The 20,492-nt window shown below is 54.3% G+C and overlaps 4 protein-coding genes across 4 annotated transcripts; all 4 read right to left on the bottom strand.

Moving 5' to 3' along the window:
- Positions 1-314: 314 nt before the first annotated feature.
- BDP81DRAFT_400398 (uncharacterized protein) lies at positions 315-1,616 on the bottom strand (the record flags this gene model as incomplete). The annotated part of the gene is made up of 2 exons (XM_060588688.1): positions 315-1,183; positions 1,319-1,616. The coding sequence occupies 2 exons, from the start codon at positions 1,614-1,616 to the stop codon at positions 315-317; spliced, it is 1,167 nt and encodes a 388-aa protein (XP_060438231.1).
- A 3,018-nt stretch (positions 1,617-4,634) lies between these two features.
- Positions 4,635-7,317, bottom strand: BDP81DRAFT_153509 (kinase-like domain-containing protein). Its single transcript, XM_060581929.1, has 4 exons — positions 6,986-7,317; positions 6,899-6,929; positions 6,515-6,831; positions 4,635-6,447 (listed from the first exon to the last, which is right to left on the bottom strand). Exons 1-4 carry the CDS (start codon positions 7,065-7,067, stop codon positions 4,802-4,804), a joined length of 2,076 nt encoding a protein of 691 aa, XP_060438230.1. The 5' UTR covers positions 7,068-7,317; the 3' UTR covers positions 4,635-4,801.
- Positions 7,318-10,097: 2,780 nt separating this feature from the next.
- On the bottom strand, positions 10,098-12,143 carry BDP81DRAFT_153477 (UBX domain-containing protein). The gene is made up of 2 exons (XM_060581928.1): positions 11,431-12,143; positions 10,098-11,371 (listed from the first exon to the last, which is right to left on the bottom strand). Exons 1-2 carry the CDS (start codon positions 12,020-12,022, stop codon positions 10,269-10,271), a joined length of 1,695 nt encoding a protein of 564 aa, XP_060438229.1. The 5' UTR covers positions 12,023-12,143; the 3' UTR covers positions 10,098-10,268.
- Positions 12,144-13,532: 1,389 nt separating this feature from the next.
- BDP81DRAFT_400395 (proteasome component ECM29) lies at positions 13,533-19,238 on the bottom strand (the record flags this gene model as incomplete). Its single annotated transcript, XM_060588687.1, has 3 exons — positions 13,533-18,903; positions 18,968-19,014; positions 19,071-19,238. 3 exons carry the CDS (start codon positions 19,236-19,238, stop codon positions 13,533-13,535), a joined length of 5,586 nt encoding a protein of 1,861 aa, XP_060438228.1.
- Positions 19,239-20,492: the final 1,254 nt, after the last annotated feature.

Raw genomic sequence — 20,492 nt, 5'->3', positions numbered from 1 at the left:
CCTATTATCGCGTCGCCCGTCAGTTCACACGAAAAGAAATAGGCAACTAAAGTTCATAAAAATAGATTTCTCATGAGCCGTAAACTAGAATGAAAATGGGGAGTAAGAAAAGTAAACACCCCGCTATCAAAAGTATCAAGGTATCACCACCGTACACCATCCGTCCCTATTGTCTTTTTTATACAAATCCACGTCACCATGTCTGTATAGCTTGTCTCGTGCCAAACCTCTAATGCCAAGTTGCCAACGACCACCAGTTCCTGTCTCTTCCGTCCACTACCTCTTCATCTCATGACCCCCAAAGACTACCGTGACTACGGCAGCTCATAGAGACTCTTCTTCCTCCCTTGCGGCTCAGCAACAACAATCGCCTCCTTGCCATCAATCTCCGCCATCTGATAATTCCCGCCCAACCCGCCCGGGCTCCCATCCCACTCACTACTCGCCCTCCTCACAGTCATCATCCCAGGCGTCGCCGACATGTTGTACGTCCCCGTCCCCATGGAGCCAATCGTCCCCGTGCCCCCATTGTGATTCATATTGTGAATGTTCATCCCCCCATACGCGATCCGACCCGTATTGGACCTCGATATATCGCTCGCTCCGCTGCTACCGCCGTAGCCGCCATTGATACTTGACCCATCAAGCTCCACGGGTCCCCGACGAGACCTCTCCTTGCGAAGATAACACATCACGCCCACCGCCACGAGCAGCGCACCACCAACACTCGCACCAACGCCGAGTCCCACGACAGCCACGTTCCCGATGCCCTTTTGTCCGCTATCTCCACTGCCGGAATTCGTATCCGCCGTCGGCTGGCTGGCTTCCGCGCCGCCAGGCGTGGCAGGGATTTTGCTCGTCATCGTTGGCACGGCCGTCATCTCGGGCGTCTGCTGCGAGGGATAATTGCTACCGCCCGTGATACTGGCGCGACCTGATCCCGAGGGTGTGGGCGTAGACTTGGCGCCGGTGTTGAGGGTTTGGACGGCGGCGGCGTTGCCCGGGGTCGCGGCGATGAGGGGCCCGAAGATAGCGGGCGGCGTGGAGCAGCATCTCGTCTTTTCTGCGGCGGATTCGCAGCAGAACTTGCCGGGTACGCCGAAGCCTTGGCTGTCGCATTGCCATACCTGGACACCGTTGAATCTGAAGTCGTATGCCGTGTTGTTTTTCCTTGTGTCGGGGTCTGTATTCATGTCAGTACTACTGCTCGGTCATGTACCCAAACACCCCCTCCATCTCGGAATCACCAGTCTCGGTCCATGGCCTTCCTGAAACCTCTCCTCCCCTGTGTCTTCGGAAAAGAATGTGAAAGACTTACTCAACACGCAATGTTGCGGGCAAATCGGACTCTGCCACGTCGGATCCGAACACGTCCCTCTCGCATACGCAATACCCGTGTTATTCGACGTATCCTCAAGCTTGCACAACCCATTGCTTAAACACGCATTCACGCTTCCGCAGCACATGCTGACCTCGGCCTTGGGATCGCACGGCACGTCGAGACTCTGCACGCCGCCGGGGAAGAAGCATAGATTCGCGGCGGCCCGGACGCCTGCCACGAAGCCGCTGCTGCTGAGCAGCGTGAGCAGCACCGCCTTTGTTGCCGTCGTCTTCATGGTTGCTACTGCTTGTGTATAGGACAACCTGAGTCCCTTTTGAGGAGGTTGACTAGGCCGATGGATCCGTTTTCCCAAACACGCTCGACCCAGCTTATACGAGTGGCGAACGAAAGTCGATTCAATATCGAGCAAGATGTGTAGTCGAGAGAACCAGCCTCTATTGCAGCGTAACAGTCGTAAACAGTCGTCCAAAAGAGCCGCAACGTGTCGATCGCACAAGACGGGGATGTGTGATGACGAAAGGAACAAAGTCTGAGGCTCCGGCCCCCAAAAGGCTAGTATGTTTGTTCGGGGAAGGGAGGTCGAAATGGGAAGAGAAAGTCCGACGGCGAGTGAGTTGATTATGAGACGAAGGTAGTAGAAGGAGGGGGGTGGGTGATGTTGGGAGGAGAGTAATATGAGCGTCTGCCAGGTAATAGCTGGGCTATTGGGTGGTGTGCAACGTGTTTGAGGTAAGGCGACAACCTTCGCTCTTTCTCTTCCAAGAGATTTCGAAACAAGAACCAACTTTGAGAACACGGAAGACCAGACGGAGCAGACCAGTAGCAGAGAAGGGCAAGATAAGTAATAAGAGGCTTCTCGATCCTCCCCCGTAGGATTAAGATTACCTCCGCGAGAAGGCGTAGCAATAAAACCAACAAACTAGAAATGAGTGAAGGGGCGTTTGGATTTCGTAGAGAGAGGGAGAAAACGTAATCAACACGTTCTCATCTTCGAACAGAGGAGTAAGGGGAGAAGGAAAGCAGGAAGCAAACAAAAAAAGGAGCGAGAAGATAGTTGCAAAGAAAGTCCGAAAATCTTCCTCCCAAACGAACGAGACAAGGGCGGCGCAGCCACGCCTTAAGAGAAGTCACATATCCCAAACACCCCCCCCCAAACTCCCTTCACGGTACTTCAGATCCGTGCTTCCTCTCCACCCAGAGTTCGCCTTTTGGGATCGGTCTCGTGAAGAAAAGCTGCCCAGGAGCCAGGAGGGGAGGGGGAAGATGTCTCCACGAACATCTCGCCGGCAGCACGCCGACCCGGGGGGGTCATGCTACCATGCCACTTACAACTCACAGTCTCTCACAGATGATGTGTAGGTAAGCCACAGCTGCACTCAGACGAGAACCACGCAGGAAAAGAAAAGATGGATCCCATCCTCCCAGGGCCAAGCCGTGTTGCTTGTCCTGCAGCGCCCAGCGTCCCAACTTTGAGGGAAAGACTGGGGTAGAGGGTAGACGATTGACTCGTCCCAAGAGGGTCCCAAGAGGAAGGCCCCCAGACTTGGCCTGAAGAAGCAGTCAGGAAGACATGGTTTGCCTGTGCCCTGAGTCTATCCGTACGTCTTGGTCTTGGGAAGAGAGAGAGAGAGAGACAGAAAGAGAGAAGAGAACCAGGGATCATGGTCCAGCAACGGGTAACGCCGTAGCGGTATCTGTGGACTACCCAGATGGAACCCCCCCATCATCCATGGCTAGTTTCTGCCCAGCAAGGCCAGCCATCGTCAATGCCGCTCATTCAGCAGCTTTTCCCTCCCCTCTCGCACAAATGCCTATGTAACTGTGGCATTTTCAGGGTCCATGACTCGCCGCAAGGATTTCTGCTGCCCAGCTGCAGCCATCCGCCCCACGCGCGCGTCTGGTTTCAGGTTATCTGCCGCTGCGACTTGGCTGACCTGGCCGAACGAAACTGCTTCTTTCCACTCAACTCATACACTGTTACTCCGTACGGATACAGAAAGATCATACCTTGATGGAGCCTGAAGATCAGGTACTACCATGTCTTTTGAAGACGTGCTGCCTTGGTCGGAATCTCCCACCCAAGCAAGGATTCCACGGGCCATTCTCAAGAACACACGGACAACAACACAACTGCCATCGGAAACCTCGAAAGACTCATATTCCTCGTCTTCCTCCCGCACTTTTTTATCCCCATTCGATCGATTTCATTTTGTATCTGTACGAAGTATCCGTACTCCATACTCCGTACCCTTCTCCAGGCCTCCCTCCTCTTCAGCCGCGCCGGACATGGGTCCGTCGTAGATAGAGTCATGGTTTACACCGACCGCACACATACGGAGCTTGGCATCCGTAACCATATAACTCCACGGCCGAATCCACCTCACTCACACTCTTCCCCCTCCCCCTCCCCCTCCCCCTACCTCACCCAAGCGAACGTTCTTCAGAACTTCAGAAGTCCAGGACAGGGCCCAAGAAAGAGCGAGACTTTCTCCCTAGGCCTTGCCTTGTCTCGCTCTCTGGCACTCTGCAGCGGCAAGCCCAAGGTTCGCTCGCTTACGGTAAAGTATTGACCCCTCCCCTCTCTTCACGAGCTTACTCCCTGGCCGCTTGGCTTCGACAGATCGAATAGGCCGCATGGGTGAGGGCAGGCGAGGAGGCTCTCGGCAGGATCTAACGATTCCCATACCTAGCTAGACACGGGAACTGCCATTCTTACTGGGCAGAAAAAGAAGACGCAGTGAGACCCCTCGACTCGGGGGTCCGCTTCTCACGAGTACGGATACTCACCAACCATACAAATGCCATCCCTCTCTCTCCTCCCCATACGGCTTAGTGTGTCTCCTCAGCCTTGCGTCGGTTTCTCCGGGGGTGTGGCCCGGGGGTCTCAGAGAAAGAGCACGCACTCTATTCTTGGGTAAATGCTGGGTATAATACATAGGGAATTGTAGAAAGAAAAAAGGCGTCTTGTGAACCATTCCCCTCCCTTCCCTTCCCTCCCATCACCCCTCTATTCCTCAAACCCCGGACTCGCCACCCGTTGTTTCCTTCCCAATTCTGAGTCAAAAGACGAGAGGGAAACAGGCCAAGTGTGTGTGTGTGTGTGTGTGTGTGTGTCCTATCCGTCATGTCATATCTGTCGTCTTGTTCATCTTGTCATTTCCAGCATTCCAACAACCCCGATTCCCCCGCCTTTGGATTGTATCTAATAAGTCTCTTCGTTTTCGCATAGGGGCGGTATGTATCCTCCAGAACGCCGTGTATTGTCGTGTCGTCAACGGGGGCTTGCAATGTTTGCTCCTTTGTTCCCATCTTCCATCCCACCTCACCGGTCAGTCAATGTCACTCGTGCCGCCGGCGACGACTCGCGAGCATCCGAGCATGTGCTCGTCGGTGCCCCACCAAGCATCCCCCCTGTCTGTCGTTCCGCCTCACACACAGCCGCCTGGACCATCAGACGGTTCACGCCGCAACATCCTCCTCGTCGAGGGGTTCAACCCTGACGAGGATTTCCTCCAAAAGTCCTTCTAGGAAGGTGCCGACGTCCCTGCCCATACCCACTGGCTCCGCCTTGTCATAGTGGTCGATTTCTTTGCACACATGAGCGAGCTTATATACGAGCTTCCGCAGCTTCTCGTGAGCCGCCTCCGCTCGTTGCTGCTTCGGAGTCACCTGGTTCATGGCCACGGGGCTTGAAGAACCCTGTTGAGGTCGGAATGCCTGTTGCAGTCTAATTTGTCTCCTCTTTAGCGCCTCCTCGAGTGCAGGGAAAATGACATCGTTCAAGGCGTCGAGCTCCCCATTGGGATTAGACGGCGCTGGCGGAGGGAAGGATGAAGGAGCCGCAGGTTCAGGAGTAGGCATTTGCGTCTTTGACGGCAGCGCGTATGCCTTGGCCGGTGGAGGCGGCGCCTGGCCAGACGGTTGGCGATATGGCCCGCCCGGAGATTGGCTCGGTATCCTGACCGGCGCTTGTTGCGGCTGCGGGCTGCCGCGGTATGGTGGTATTTCTGGTAGAGTAATCGGTGTAAATTTGTTGTTTGGCCGAGGTCCATGAAGAGGGGGTCGCGGCGGTGTCGAATCATCAATATGTTGTAGGTCGGCGGGCTGGATCACAGGGCCTAGACTCATCAAGCCCATGTCCTTTTGCAGCTGAACCTGCAGTTCTCGGTCGTAGTCCGGAGATTGACTGACAGGGACGGCAGGTTGAATCAATCGAGTAATGGGTCGCGGTGTCTCTGGACCCCCTCCTCTTTGCAACTTCTCTGGCGACATTGGAAGAGGCACCTTGGCCGGCGCCTGGGGCGCGACTGACGGCACTGGCTTCCGTTGCGGCGATGCCTGTCGAGAGGTCCCCGTATTGGCACTGGCCGCCTTGAGGGTATCGGAAGCAATGGCGAGGTCGCGGCCAAAGTCGCGAATCTTGGTCGGACTGCTGTCTCTCGAACGCTCTCCATAGTCATCAATGCTGTCCGTAGATCTCGCGGCTCTAGCGTTGGTGGCAGACTCGTCCAGGGCACCAAGTCCGGGACGTGGAACGACACCGCCGCGATCTCCCACAAGCCTCACTGTGCCAAAATCCCACATGTCCTCGTCGACGCGCTGGCGCTCGTAGTACTCTTCACCCCCTTGATCACTCTCGTCATCGTCACCCTTGTGCGTCGCGGCCCACCGACTGTGGCGCTCGATGAGCTCGGTCAGGTAGCTCGTCTTCTTTGCGCGGCGTATAAAGGGGTGTTTGAGCAGGTCCTTGGCTGTGGGTCGGTCCTTGGGGTCCCTCTGCAAACACACCTCGATGAAATCTTTGAACGCTTTTGTAAAGTTTCCTTCCAGCCGCGGTGGAGGGTTCTTGGGGATCAGAAATAACACCTTCATGGGATGAATATCAGCATACGGTGGCTCGCCGTTGGCAAGCTCCAGCGCCGTAATACCAAGCGACCAGACGTCAGCTTTATGATCGTAGCCAGACTGCTTGATAACCTCGGGGGCCATCCAGAAAGGAGTGCCGACAAAGGTATTCTTCTTGGTCATGGTGGCCGAGAGCTGGCCCGAGACGCCAAAATCCGCAAGCTTGACCTGGCCGTTGGAGCTGAGGAGCACATTGGCAGCTGATTATGCGTGTTAGCTTCTAAGGTAGTGCCACTCTAGGGGCGCATGACAAAGTGACCAACTAACCCTTGACATCGCGGTGTAACTTCTTGTCCGTGTGCAAGTAATCGAGACCGAGGAGCAGCTCGCGAATAACGATGGCAATGTAGTCTTCGCCTATCAGGCCTGGCTTCATGAGGTCTGCGCAGCTTCCGCCTGAGCAAAACTCCATGACAATCCATAGCTCAGCCCCCTTGGCATACGAGCCGTAGTATTTCGTAACATAGGGTGACTGCAGTTCGGACAGGATGGCGATTTCCTGGATAATGTCTTCGACCTCGTCCTCGGCGCTCTCGATATCGATGATCTTGATGGCGACGGCGTGACCGGTGCGCTTGTCGACTCTGCACGAGTTGCGGTTAGTCCTCTGGTGCTCATCGCTGCTGGAGAGGGGGGCTAGATGGTACTTACCCCTTGTAGACCTTGCCAAAGCTTCCTCCGCCTAGGAAATCCAGCGTATTAGCAACATGCCGCTTCAAGCACAGAAGCAGCGCATACCAATGCAGTACTCCTTGGTGTAGAGCAGCTCAGGATCAAGCGCCTCGTTGCCCTCCTCGATATCCCTATCGCGATCACCCATGATTGCGGTCTAGCGATGCGATGCGAAGGGGTCGTTCCGGCAGAAAGGGTCGGTCGTTCAATTGACGCCGCGCAACAATGAAAGGCTTTCCCGTCGAGCACTCTCGTCCGTCGCAAAGGAGAGGATCGCGGGGTTGCGAGGGGGCCGAAAGTACGTCAGCGCAGTGCGAATCGCCGTAGTTCGGTGCTGGCGCGGCGGTGGTTCGTCTCTGCAGCCGTTAGGCAGAGAGAGATGTTCGTTTGGCAGGAAATTGACTTCTCAGGCTCGAAAGTCTCTTTTCTCCTTCGTGCTCGAGCAGCAGGCGGGCAGCTGGTTTGAAGAGGGGATCCTGGAGTTGAGGGCGAGCGAAAGGGACAGAGGCGGTGGGGGACGAGGGATGCGGCTATCGTCGAGCTGGAAGCGATTGAGGCCGGGCTGGCGGTCACAGGTGCCCCAAGAAGGATGGTCTGAGGTGGCCCAGGAGAAAGAAAGCGATCTGGTAGAAGGCGAGCGGTTAGCAGATGTGCTAGAGACAGAGTCGGCCGGAGCCTAACGGTGATTAGTTCCCAAGGGGGCGGCGTCAATCGTACGTCGGTTCTTGTCGCGTGTCTTATGTCTCGTCTCTCCTTTTCTTCAAGGTGCAGAGATAGAATGACGAGGAAAACAAGAGGGAAATGTAGGTAAGGATCAAAAAAAAAAGTTCCAGAGGTGGTGCTGAGACACTGTAGCGGGCCGCTGTAATTCGCGTTCCTCGCCAGTCGGTCGGTTGACAGAGTCAAAGCAAAGCAAATGGAGAGGGAGAAGGCAAGGTAGGGAAAGACGTCAATGCCACAGTAGCATGGAAAATCAACACACTTACGGAGTATGGATAGAGATGAGCAATCTCAACTTCTCAGGGAATGGCAAGGAAGAGCCGCGCGAAAAAAGAAAGTGTCGTGGGGTTGCGGTTGGTAAGGTACGGATACCTGTGCTTTGGTCCAAAGGAACGACGGACGGGAGTCTGATCTTTGGGCACACGAGGCAGAGTGTGGGGTAAAAAGAGACGGACCAAGCCAGACCAAGACCAAGACCAGTCTGACTCTGGGACGGTTGAAAGGCCACAAAGAAGAGGGCGGTGGCGTGGCTGTCTTTGCGTCGTCGTCGCCTTCTTCAATGTTGTCTTGGGATGTTGTAAATGTTTGGGTGTACGAAGAAGGTACCGTGTGGTGTTGGTGTTGGTGCTAGTCTGGGGCTTGGACTTTAGGGACTGTTTTAGTACCTGCTCTTGATGATCCTCTTGTCCTTGGCTTGAGGCGGGCACATACAAACGGAAGTGCGACGTTCCAGCGTAAAAAAGTCTCGAGTTCCAAGATATCCCTAAAGGCCCTGATCCGCTCGATTTCTACTACTAATTACCAATTACTAGCATATAGCGCCACTAGCTTAGCCATTACCTAGCTAGTAATTATACTACTATATTAAATAATAGGCTAGTCTTAACCGCTTAACCTTTCTAGTAACTTATATGAATATAATATTACGATTAACATATTATTATTATTGTTATTAAAAAAAAGATTTCCTATTTTTTATATTTCAAGACCTTTTCTTTAATTAAATTAACTCTTTTATAATATCGCAATTAATTTTTTAATAAGTCTAGCTAGTTTCTTAGCTAATATAATAATATAATATATAATATTAAAAATGACTAACTTATAGTTATATAATTTAAATATTAATAAGAAACTAGATCTAATATTACTGTTACGGCTAGAAAAAGCTTAACTCTATAGAAAAAGGGTTTCTATTGTTTTCATATACTAATTACATCAGCGTAGGCGACTGGCAATTAGCGATAGTCTCGAGTCGATCAGGGCCTAAGGCAGGCTGGAATAGCAGAGATGGGTGGACATGATGTGTCTATTGGATCCCCCGTTGTTTATGCCATGATCGCAAATGGTAACCGAGGGGTCGGTTCACCAGCAACCGCCGCTGTTGATGTCAATTGGAGCCTCCCGCAGGTTCCAAGGTTCCCCTCATCCCAAATATTCCCCCCTGCCATGGCCCTTGGGATGGCCCTGTCCAGTAAAAACATCAGCGGCCTCTAGCAGTCAAAACAATCCCAATACTGCGCAATGCATTATCGCCAGTCTACGTAGTAAGCGAGCGTGCACAGATCACGTCTTGCTTATCAAATGCATTGCACCTCACGAAAAGGGCTCCTTTCGAATTCCACCACTTCATCACCAACAACACCACCACCACCACCACCACCACCACCACCAGCCTCATATCGCTCAATGTTATCTGACCGAGAACCTCCCCTCCACCCTTGAGATTTGGAGCCCAACCCACCACATCCAATCACCCCTCCATTCATCTCGCATGCAGTGACACGTCCCGAACTCCCGTCCAGGAACCCGTCCGCCTTAGCCCCTCTGATTGGTTCCCCTCCAACGGCGCCACCACCGATCCAGGTGAGCCAAGCACACCCAAGATAGTTATGCTCTAGGCTAGTGAAACACCCACATCTCTCAGCCCAAGACACTCTTCGAGCTATCTTTGTTCCTTTGGCTTCTTCTGGTTGACCTTCGTGACCTTGTCATCTTGGTAGGGGTAGGCCAGTAGGCTACGGTACGTGGATACTTAGCTAGGGTAGGTAGTCAAGACTCAAGAGGCATCTGGGCCAGAAAGTTGCCGTTGATTCCGTTCAGCCTTGGACGTGGCTTGTGTGGGTACCATTAGAGGCTTGAAGATGATTGGCATTGCGTAGTTGCATGTCGAAACTCGACGTCGACCAGATGGAATCATGTCTCGAGGACTCACGATAGGGAAGACATGCACATCTAGATTTAACCTGATGGCGCGTTTTGGTACTTCATGCCGCAGCTCACACATAACATGACCGCAGTTACTGTCATTTCCCGTGTCTATTGATGCCGTCTCTGTGTTAACAAGCGTCTACCTTTGTTGGGTGGCCATCTGTGAATCATCTGGCCCGCTACTTGTCTCTGTCTGGCTTCCTTGTTCCTCGATAAACTGCATCCTTCCATGCCTGCCCTCGCCGGATATCGTGGTATGTATGAGAAGAGCCCAAACGAAAAACATTGAAACAAGGCTTCCTTCCGCCTGCCCCGTTCCAATTCTATCGGCCATGCCCAGGCCCTGCTGAAAAATGCACTTTGTTCCCTAACCGACTTTGCTCGAATCATCAGTCGCCGAGTAGACCGCACGCCAGCTCTAGTCCTCAATGAATTCAATCATAACAGTCCCGTTCTTGAGTCCGGCGTCCTTGATGGTGGTCTCCAGTTCATTACTCAAGTCCTGGCCCTGCGGCATGCGCTTCAGCTCGACCTCGATGAAATCCTTGTTCTCGATGGGATCATGCTTGAGCCACTCGTAGATGCGCCTGACGGGGTCATCCAGGTTGAATCGACGGATAACACGTCCATGGGGGTGTCGGAACTGTATCCGCGTCGTCGTTGCTGGGTTGTTCTCCGGTTCCTTGTGCGGCTTGTTGGTCGCAATCGAGGCCCAGATACTCTGCGCCACTGCCGGCTCAGCAGGAGGGGTTATGCCGCCTGCTGCCTCCTCGGCCGGGGATTGGCCCTTGCCTTGACCGCTGGATGAGTCTGACTTGGTTAGCGCATCGGGGTCGAAAACGCCAGTCTTGGGCTTGGAGCTGCTGGCGCCGCCGTTGGACGCTGCAAGACTGTTCTGCAATGCCATCTCCAGCATTTCATCCTCCGTCATTCGATCAACATCAACGGTCTTGGGGCGGGGTGCCGCTTGGTCCACCACAGGGTTCTTGCTGTTCGCCGCCAAACTGTAGCGGTCCAGGAATTCGGCCAGCTGCGCGTGGAAGTCTGATGCGCTGGGGAATGGTCTTCCACTCCATACCTTGACCTGCTCTCCTGTCCTCGGATCGATAATGGCAACGTGCGGGTAGTTGTCTGGGTTCTCGTGACCAGTGCCGTGGAAGTAGAAGTTGATGTACTGCTGTGCCGCCATGGCGTCCTTGTCGTACTGCAGGAAGATGAAGGCATCATCCAACAGTCGTCGAATAGCCGCATCCTTCCAGATATCCCGATTCAAGGCTTGGCAGTTGAAGTCGCTCATATCCTGGAGGTTAACGAGGATCCACTTCTTTTCGTCCTTGCCCTCCTGCCTCGCCTCGTCCCACTCCAATCTGGACATGATGTCGTAGGGCGGCCGGAAAAGCTCTGCCAATCTCTGGGCTCGCGTGCCACCTTCCGTCGCAGCGGGTTGCGCGGGCTGGGCTGCAGCTGGGCTGTCATCATCCCAAATAGACAGGTTATGAGCAAAGGGGTTTCCACCACCAGCTGATGTCCAACAAGTTAGCATGGCGATTCCAAAGGAGCAGACTTGACCCAGCGCATACCTCGAGCTGCTCTGGCGGCATCTCTCTGTCGCATTTGTGCCCGGATGATGGTATCCATGTCCATACCATCGTCACCATCGTAGCCTCCGACCAGAGTCTCGGTGGTTCTGGCGATAGGTGATCTCACATCATCCTGACCGCCGATTCCAGCGCCGCCACCACCACCACCTCCTCCAGGTCCGCCACCGTAGAGTTCCTCTTGTAATCTCTTAGCCATGGCGGCGTCCTCTTCCTCTTGGGCACTTCGGGCAATGGCCGCCACCTGTTCGTTTGCCGCAATATCAGAGTCGTCGTGTCCAAAGTTGTCGTCCATATCGTCCACCGTCATGGCAGTATCGCCATCGTCATCACTATCTATGTGAATGACCCCGCGCTCGTCCTGCCGTCCAATGTTCGGTCGGGTGTTCGAGGGCACTGGGGGGGCTGTCGAAGAGGTGGCAGCTGGCTGGTTGAAGCTGCTCTGAATGTCTGGGTTCTCAAAGAAAAGCTGAATGGCCTGCTCGAGGTTGTTGTTGGTCATCTCCAGGAAGCCGCGAGCGGCCTCCGGACTGGCTGCCGTGATGGCGACGAAGTTGGAAATATCCTCGTCCATGGTGAAGGTCCGCGCTTGCCGTTGTTGAGGTAGCTGAAGAGGAAAATTTATGGTTTCGTGAAATATCCTCCTGCACTTGGTACCGACCAGAAATCAGTCAAAGGATATCTTTTTCTCTGGTGGCGGTCAGAAGAGTGAATGTAAAAGGGTCGCTGGAGGTGGGAGACGGAAGGCACCTCTGCCCCACCTTGAACCGAAGGTACTGGAGTCTGTCTGGCACGGGGCGGAGGGGTAGCTGCAGGTCACCGTCGGGCGCGTTGTTTTCTTGGGTCCAAATTGTCTGGCCCCGTCAAGTGAAGAGTTCCAAGGCGGTTTCCAAACAGGCAGCGTGAAAGAAAGTCGATAGCTTCAGGTTCAGCTTCTTGTTGGGAAAAAAGCAAGGCTGGGTTTGGTTGGTTTGCGCCGCCACTGATCTGAGGACGGGATGGTGTTGCGGGCTTGTCCCGGCGCGTGTGAGTTACCTTACTGAGTGCAGGTGTGGGTGGAAGCGCAGGGCAGGTGCTGCTATCGGGCCAGTGCCACCCTCAAGGCGTCCAACTCTGTGACGCAACCGCCGGTCGGGCCTCGGAAGGTCCACCCATCCTTCCTGCCCTGGGCTGTCTCGGAGAAATGGCAGAATGTTGTTGCGATGAGGTGATTTGCTGCGCCACGGCCACAAAGGTCCTCATTGAATATGTGGCTGACTTTGTGGCTTCAGTCCAGCCACACTCCAAAAATGGTCCAGCCTGAATCTTCACTTATCTCTTTTGGCCCCAAGCGAATGATTCATTGGGGCAACATCATTCTGTGTCCAAGCTCAATCCCATTGAGACTCGGGGCTCATAAGTCTACTATATCAAGGACTATAGAACTGTGTGAGTAGCAACTAATGAGAGATTCACTCATTGCATTCTCAGACGATACTGAACCTTGAGGCTTGGCCAATATGATCAACTCGCCGCAGCAAAGCATGCATCGCCTAGCTTGTTACTGGTTCTAAGTCCTCTGTCTCATTCCGAATTCGAAATCGATTCCAAACAGTGATGACGGGACCTGTGCTAGGAAAATTACTACCTACAGAGACGCCTCTGTCTGAAAGGCCCATACTCTGGAGTGACCGGAGTCCATCAAACTATTTATACGTTCCTGGCTGGCGAAGTCTGTGATGCCAGCACACGACTCGAGTGAGAGTCCTCGAGGCTTCGAGACAAGAACGGAAGTCGATACGTATCACCAGGGTGGGACTCTGGGCTGGTGTCAGTCATCTATATTGGTGTCCTAGTGTCTAGGTAAAATATGCAAACCAAAGCATCTCTCTAGGTCTCACCTCTTCCCAGTATCTCCCGTGTGTACGGCTAGGAATACTTCTAGCGAGATCAATGACACTTTAAAAGGGAGGCCACGGTCATTGAAACAGTCATTCAAGTAAAGAGCAAGTTCTAATATAGGGGTATCAACACCCCGCGAGCCATATCCTGCCGCAGCGCGGCCAAAAACATCCATCTCCCCTGGAGAAGTACAGGCCCTTCCCCTACTTCTCCAACTCCGCGAGGATCTCCTTGAGGTGTTTCTGCACCTCAAGGGACCTCTCCGCGGCCAAAGCCTTCTTCACCATCTCCACAAACCCCCTTCTCTCCTCCGCTGCCGCCGCTCCCTCCCCAAACACCCCGCGCTGGATGGCCTTGAATACCCCGCCAATGGCGAGGACCCGCATCGTACGCTGGGCCTCGGTGCCGTTGTCGACGGACTCGGGGTCCAGGCTGCGGAGGTACGCAAGGGCGACCTCCTTCCCGTTGCCAGCAGGAGCGCCAGGGGCGGGCGCAGCTTCCATCAGGTCCTTGACACACTCGTACCACACCTCCCGCTTGATACCCTCGAACTTGGCGTTATCCAGGTACGTCTTGAGCAGCTCAAAGACCTTCTTGAGCACGGCGCTGGGGTTCTCCTTGATCTGCTTGCGGTTGTAGCCGCGCGCGACGGTCTCGATACCATTGACGGCCGCCTTACGTGTCGCGTCGCCGGAGCTGTCAACGTCCATCCGGTTCTCGTCGATAAAGTCGTCCAGAGGTCCGCTGACTATGGCAGAGATTGTCTCGAGAAGATCCAGGTCGTCGCGCTGCTCTGCGAACTGCCAGAGGGCCTTGAAGGCATGCGGGCGGTAGTCCTCGTTATTCCTCTTGGCCTCGCGGATTGCGATCTTCTGCTGCTGTGCAGCGACGGCTGAGTCATTCTGCCAGAGAGCCTTACCCTTTCCGACGAACTGGGGGAAGGACTCGAGAACCTTCTCCTTTCCGGGGAAGGTCTTGAGCGCGAGCGCCTTATCGAGGACGGGCCAGATGAGCTTCAGGTTGGCCTCGGACATTTGTCCGCCGGTGGCATCGCTGGAGGCGACGACGGCCTTGATCATGCTCGCGATGCTGAAGGCGGCGGTGTGCTGAAGGTTCCATCGCGGCGCCTCGAGACCTCTCTTGATGAAGCCCACAATCTCGGGGACGTAGCGCGCAACGGTGCGGGAGCTGCCGCCATGCTGGTTCCAGACTTCGTCGAAGCACTTTCGGGTGTACTCGTCGGTGTCATGCATACCCATGTAGGTGAACGGGATGAACTTGGCAGCCAAGGCGTTGAAGTGGTCGGGGGCCAGCTTGGACACGCCGAGAACGACGTCAGACACCTTGGCACGGCGGGCCTCGTCTTCGCTAGCGAAGTAGAACTCGGTAAACTTATCGACAAGACGCTCCTTGGATGCATCGGGGACGATCCGCATAAGGTATCCGGCGGCTCTGGCGTAGCCCTTGCTGACTTCGTCGTTGCGGTCGAGAGCCTGCTTCTCCATGATCTGCATAAACTTGGGCGAGACCAGCTTGAAGTCCACAGCGTGGCGCATAACTAGGTCGCCGATCAGTCTAGCACACGCGATCTTGGTCGGCATCCCAATGGCGGTCTTGATGATCTCCTCGAGCTTCGGCGCAAGTTGCTTCATCCCATCGGCGTCCAGCTGACGAAGGCAGTTGTCAATGGCTTCGGAGATTGGTGATTGGTTGACCCATCGAGCTCTAAGCTTGTCAAGCTGGTCGCGGGAGTCCTCGCTGACCTTCTGGTAGGCGTAGTTGATCTGCTCTGGCTCGATTGTGCTATGAAGACCCAGGAGCGGAGGGATGAAGTCGACGATGAAGGGCTTCAGGTTGGGACCACCCTTCTTGGTGATGTCGATGATCGTCTTGAGCGAGAACATCTTGACATCCTCGACACCACTCTCGAGACCGCTGGGGGAGAGAAGGAAACGAAGCGCTTGTTTGAGCATAGCCTGTGCTGATGACGAAGATCCGCCCTCTTCGAGTTGACGGACAATGGTGTTGGTCAGACCCATGCACAACTTCAGGGCCGATTCTCTGACAGATCCCTTGACATCGTCGAGAACCTTCAGTGCCGCAGTCCAGATCTCGGCATAGTACTTCTCATACTTGTGGAAGGGCTGTCCAGAAATCAGATCGGAGATGGCACCACAGCTAGCCTGTCGAACGCGCCACTCTTTGCCAAGGACATTCTTCAGCAGGTCTTGCATGATGGCATCAAAGTGCTCGCCAATCGTCTCGTTCGGATTCTTGACCAACGCCTTCCAGATATCATCCATTGATCGCTGAACGTTGGAGTTCGGGTCGAAGCGGTATCGGAATAGCTTGGGGTAAAGCTTCGGGTCGACTTCCGACTCGGAGAGGATATTGCTGAGACCAAAGCGGCCAAAGGCGGATCGCGTGGACCAGGTCGCGGCGTTGGTCGCGAGCGACATGAACTTGTAGACGAGGCTCTGGTCTCCGACTTCGTTTGCCAGGCTGACAATGTCCTTGTACGACGTGACCGACTTGCCTTCGCCAGTAGGCAGAGCGCCGGGCTCAAAAAGCTCCGTCTCGTCCTCGACCTTGATCTGCGTCGTGTTTCCGGTAAAGGCCGACACCAAATCCTTGACCAGATCCTGCTTCAATCCTTCGTCTCCCTTCTCGTACACCAGGGACAGGCCACGAGAGGCCGTCTCCTGCACCAACTCGTCGCGCGCACTCAGCAGTCTCATGAAGGCGGCCTGGGCCTCTCGGAGACGGGACTGGACCTCATCGAGATGTCCGCAGTACTGGACGACGCAGAAGAGCCAGATTCCAGAGGCCTTGAGCAAGCTAGGCTTAGTCGTCTTGCAGTCGCGGAAGAGCTTGTCGAGCACGGCGGTAATTCTCTGGCTGCGCTTGCCCTTTCTCCAGGGACCATCGGTGCAGTCGACATTCATGGAAAGCTTGACAAAGTCGGATTCCCAGCAGGCAATGGCGGCAGTGATGGCCTCGCCGACGGTGAACTGTATCTCTGTCTCCTTTCTGGAATGAAGTCCGAAAAGGCTCTTGAGCACGCTGTCGATGCCTGAAGTCTTGCTAGACGGGTACAACAGGCCGTCCTCGGGGGTGGCCTCTTCGTTCGGCTCGTTGAACGCCAAGGCAAGGCGACCGAGTGCAAAGATGGACTTGTCGCTTCCAGCGTTTGCATTCTCCGTGAGTCTCTCAATCACATAGTCCGCCGTAAGGTTGTTAACGTTGTCCGGAATGTACTGAGAGAGTCCCGCGGTCCAGAGCTCTCCGTAGCATTCAAGAATAGCATTCTCCAACGTCGGGCCGTGGCGCGATTTGTCCATGAGCATCTTTGCCGGCAGATGAACGTCGATCGGGATCGGAAGACCGTAGTACACGGCTCTCGAAAAGATGTGGCCGAATGCCTGTAGGGCGCCTTCGACGCCGTTGGCGACCGCTCCTACGTGCTTGTCCCATCCCCAAATCATCGCCTTGAGATCTCTCAGGAATTTCTGGATGTTCTCGTTCCTCGTCTGATGGGGGACTGCCTCGGGAATCGCCAAGTCCACCTTGTTAAGGGGGTGAGGAAGAAGAATTCCGACAGCTTGCGCGGCGGCAGCACGGGTGTGGCGGTTGTTGGATGCGATGCACTTCTGCAGGACGTATGCCGAGGGGGCGATGTAGTTGATCGTTCCAGCGGGGGCGAGTGACGCGACATCAACCATGGACTTCAGGCAGCTCTCAACGACACGATCGGTTCCGTCCAGGTTCTTCAGGTGGCGAACACCATCGAAGCAGATCTTGATGAAGAGACCAATGTACTCAGGCTCAACTGAGCGGAAATAGGTTCGAATGGTCTCCCGCGTCTTGACGTCGTTCCGGACCAGAGTATCGAGCTGGGAACTCCAATCAGGAACCAGAGGAAAGTCGGGAAGCGCGGCGACGAACAGAGCCCTCTTGACGTACTCGACGGCAACAGAGTAAGCCATCATCTTCTCGCCCTGGAAGTTCTGCATCGTGCGATCGTCGTCAAAATCGAGCTTGGGCGGTGCTGAGCTGCTCCATTCGTCACTGGAGATCTCGTCTGAAATCTTGTCGCAGAAGAAGTACGTCATGAGTTGAATCCAGTCTGGCATCTTGTGCGCCTCGGCATCTCTGTACGTCCAGGGATCCAAGCCCTTCTTGCCTTCCTCAACGACCTCGGTGCGCTCCGACTTACGGCCGGCGATGGCCAGGATGTCGATCCATCTGCCTCGCACATCCCACGATGCAATGGTCTGGTTCGCCCACTTGACAGCTGAGAATCTTGCGCTTCGCACGGCTGGGTTTTCCTCGGGTAGGTTCATGTAGTGCAGAAGCAGGGAGATGAGGTTGATCATGCCGCTGCCACGGCCATCGCCACTGACAGTCTCGGGGTCGAAGCTTCTGGTCAGTCCCGAAAGTGAGCCCTCGATAGCAGAAACCGCTTCAGCAGTAGGGTCCTCGGACATGGATCTGAAGAGCCAGCCGACGAGGTGGAGCTTGTCTTGGGTGCTGGATGCACTTCCTGCGCCGAGAACACCAAGCAAGTCGTAAGCCATGGATCTAAGCTTCTCCTCATCTGCTGTCAGTGTGCGCGAAACAGGCCAGCCCTGGTCTTCGACGTAAGCCCGCATCTTGTCGATTAATTTGGGGCCAATGGTGAAGCGGGCCTGGGTAGGACCGATGTTGGCACACCAGTTGAGGAAGTAGAACAGAGCTTTATGAAGTCGTGTACGCTCCAGGCCACTTGCTGCTTGTAGATGAGCTGGCGCAATGGATGTTGTCTCTGTACCAAAGTCGAGTGTGACAACGTTCATGATGTTATCCTGCATCGTCGTAGCAAGCTTCGATTTCGAAAGCAGAGGGAGAATCTTGATTCGGTGAGGCGCAGGGAGTCGGGCATGTGCATTATACAGCTCCTCAATGACTGACGCCTTCTCGAAGTCAATTGTGATCCTTTTCAGGACATCCTCTCCAGCCTGTGAGACTTGATAGTCGGGGCTTGCTGCTGCAGACAAGGCAGGCAAGAGTCTTTCCTCGTCTTTGAAAGCACCGCTGGCCAATAGCTGGGCAATCTTGCGCCGGAGGGCCTGCATGTTCTGGAATGCAGCTGCAGTATCGCGCTGCTCGGGCTTCAGGAAGTCCAGGTCCGCTGCAAGCAGGGCCGGATTCATCCTCTCAAAATCTTGTCGAGTTGGGTTCGAGCCACCCGGGATTCTGAGGAGCAACACCTTACCCAGCCATCTTGCGACGAAGAGGGCGTCTGCATCTTTCGACAAGCCGCTAGCTTCTCTCAAGGCCGCGTCCTCTTCGCTGCCGCGTGATGGAACCTGGATATCGGGAATGATCTTCAAGAGAACATTGAACATAGATGATTGGGTGGCGGCATGGTTGGGCGATGAGATGCCCTTTGCCACTTTGGGAAACAGATGACGTCTATCGTAATCTTCGAGACGCAGAATGCTATGCTGAATAAACGAAATATCTAAGACGCGAAGAATAGGTGAGTCGACCTCCTGGTATTGGTCGATGAGCTTCTCAACTGGGAGAATGATGCTGTGTACACCGTCAGTGCCCACGCTCATGTCGTGGAAGACGCGGAACACGGGGAAACTCATACCTTGGGTGAATGATCAAGCCTTTCAATTTACCGGCAAATGTGATCACCTAAAGCAAGTATCAGCATCGTGAATAATTTTGTTCGGCTTGTAGCGGATTCTTACCTCAGTCCGAACTGCAGGATAGTCGCTCTTGGCCTTGAGCAGCAGCGCGCACAGGTACTTGCCCAACAAGTCGCTGAGCTTTGCTTCGTTGTTCGACGCCTCGAGTAGGCGAATCTGAACGGTCCCCACGAGGCGCTTCTCCTTGGCCTCGGGAGATTCACCAGACATCTTGAACAAGCTGTCGGGGCTTCGATTGTTGGTTGATGATGAGAGATGATGATGGAGAGAGAGATGTGGGGGTACATGTAAATGTACCTGACGTGTGCTGTAGTGGAAGAGTCGACGTTGCTTCCGGTTGCCTGAGCTGATTAAGCTTGGTGTCCGAGTGGTTCCAGAAATTCCACAGAAAACGGAACGGAACAGGGGGGAACAGTTGGGGGCGGCAACTTACCTCCGCCACAATGTGGCCAATGTTTGCTCCGAAACCGGTTTAGCGAGCAGACGCCGGAGATGTTTTCGAGAGACTCCGAGACAGAAACAAACCAGAAAGGCGGGTGCTACCAAGCTTCAAAGTTCATGTTCACACAAGGCGAGAGCTCTCGCTGTTTTGGTCCTGTACCATCCTATTTTGACTTTCTTCTCAGAATGTGGTTCCGCACAGAGTGTTCTAGAGGGTCAGAGAGGTAGACAAGGTGACGTGGAGCTAGGGCGGGTCTGCTCGATAGTCTTGTTGATCACACAAGGCGAGAGCTCTCGCCCTTGTAGTTGAATACCGTCCTGTTTCGATTTAATTCTCAGGATGTGGTTCTGCAGCGCCTCTTCTGCCTAGGTAGAGGTATAAACCGGGTGACACGGAGTTGGGCGGGTCACCTGAGTGATCTTTTCTTGATCACAAGAGGCGAGAGCTCTCGTTCTTGAAGTTTAGTAACGTGCTTTTCGATTTTTTTTTTTGCAGCATCTTGGAGGGGTACACAAAGCGAGGGTGGAATTGGGGTCTCTTAGGTGGTCATCTGTTAATCACCTGTTAATCACATTGAATTGGCGCTTCCTCGACGCAATTTCCATTTTTTATTTGTGATCATACACCATTTGTGTCGTGACTAATAATGAAGAAGTGATAAGGGGCACTGAAGTGTTAGGAGCAGTCACCTAGAGCCTTAAAAAGGTGCGGCCGGAGTTGATAGTGCTGTTGTCCTTGCAAGTGGAGTTGTGATTGCCCTTCTTGCCCTTGGGCTTCTTCTTGCCGAGGCCCTTGTTCTTTCCTCTGGCATGAAAAGCTCGCCCTGGCCCTGTCTGAAAGGGACTCCGTTATCTCAGACACGAACTTCTTAACCGTCGTTTACCACTTTGCTATGTCCTTGGTCTCAACTTGCCTCATCTAGCTGAACGTATACGGCATGGAATCGTTTCACGAGAATTAAGGATAGAGTAGGCGGGTGCTGATATCCAAAACGAGACTGAGAGAGCACTCGCCTATTCCAC

The sequence above is a fragment of the Colletotrichum phormii genome, assembly GCF_030913505.1.
Source record: "Colletotrichum phormii strain CBS 102054 chromosome Unknown BDP81scaffold_37, whole genome shotgun sequence".
Taxonomy (NCBI): domain Eukaryota; kingdom Fungi; phylum Ascomycota; class Sordariomycetes; order Glomerellales; family Glomerellaceae; genus Colletotrichum; species Colletotrichum phormii.
This window is presented reverse-complemented; position numbering and strand designations above follow the sequence as displayed.

Coding starts and splice junctions, on each gene's coding strand:
- BDP81DRAFT_153477 (XM_060581928.1), bottom strand. CDS start 12,022: ATGGACGAGGATATTTCCAACTTCGTCGCCATCACGGCAGCCAGTCCG. Junction 11,372..11,430: donor TGCCGCCAGAGCAGCTCGAG/GTATGCGCTGGG, acceptor GTTGGACATCAG/CTGGTGGTGGAAACCCCTTT.
- BDP81DRAFT_153509 (XM_060581929.1), bottom strand. CDS start 7,067: ATGGGTGATCGCGATAGGGATATCGAGGAGGGCAACGAGGCGCTTGAT. Junction 6,832..6,898: donor TTTGGCAAGGTCTACAAGGG/GTAAGTACCATC, acceptor CAACTCGTGCAG/AGTCGACAAGCGCACCGGTC. Junction 6,448..6,514: donor GTTACACCGCGATGTCAAGG/GTTAGTTGGTCA, acceptor ACGCATAATCAG/CTGCCAATGTGCTCCTCAGC.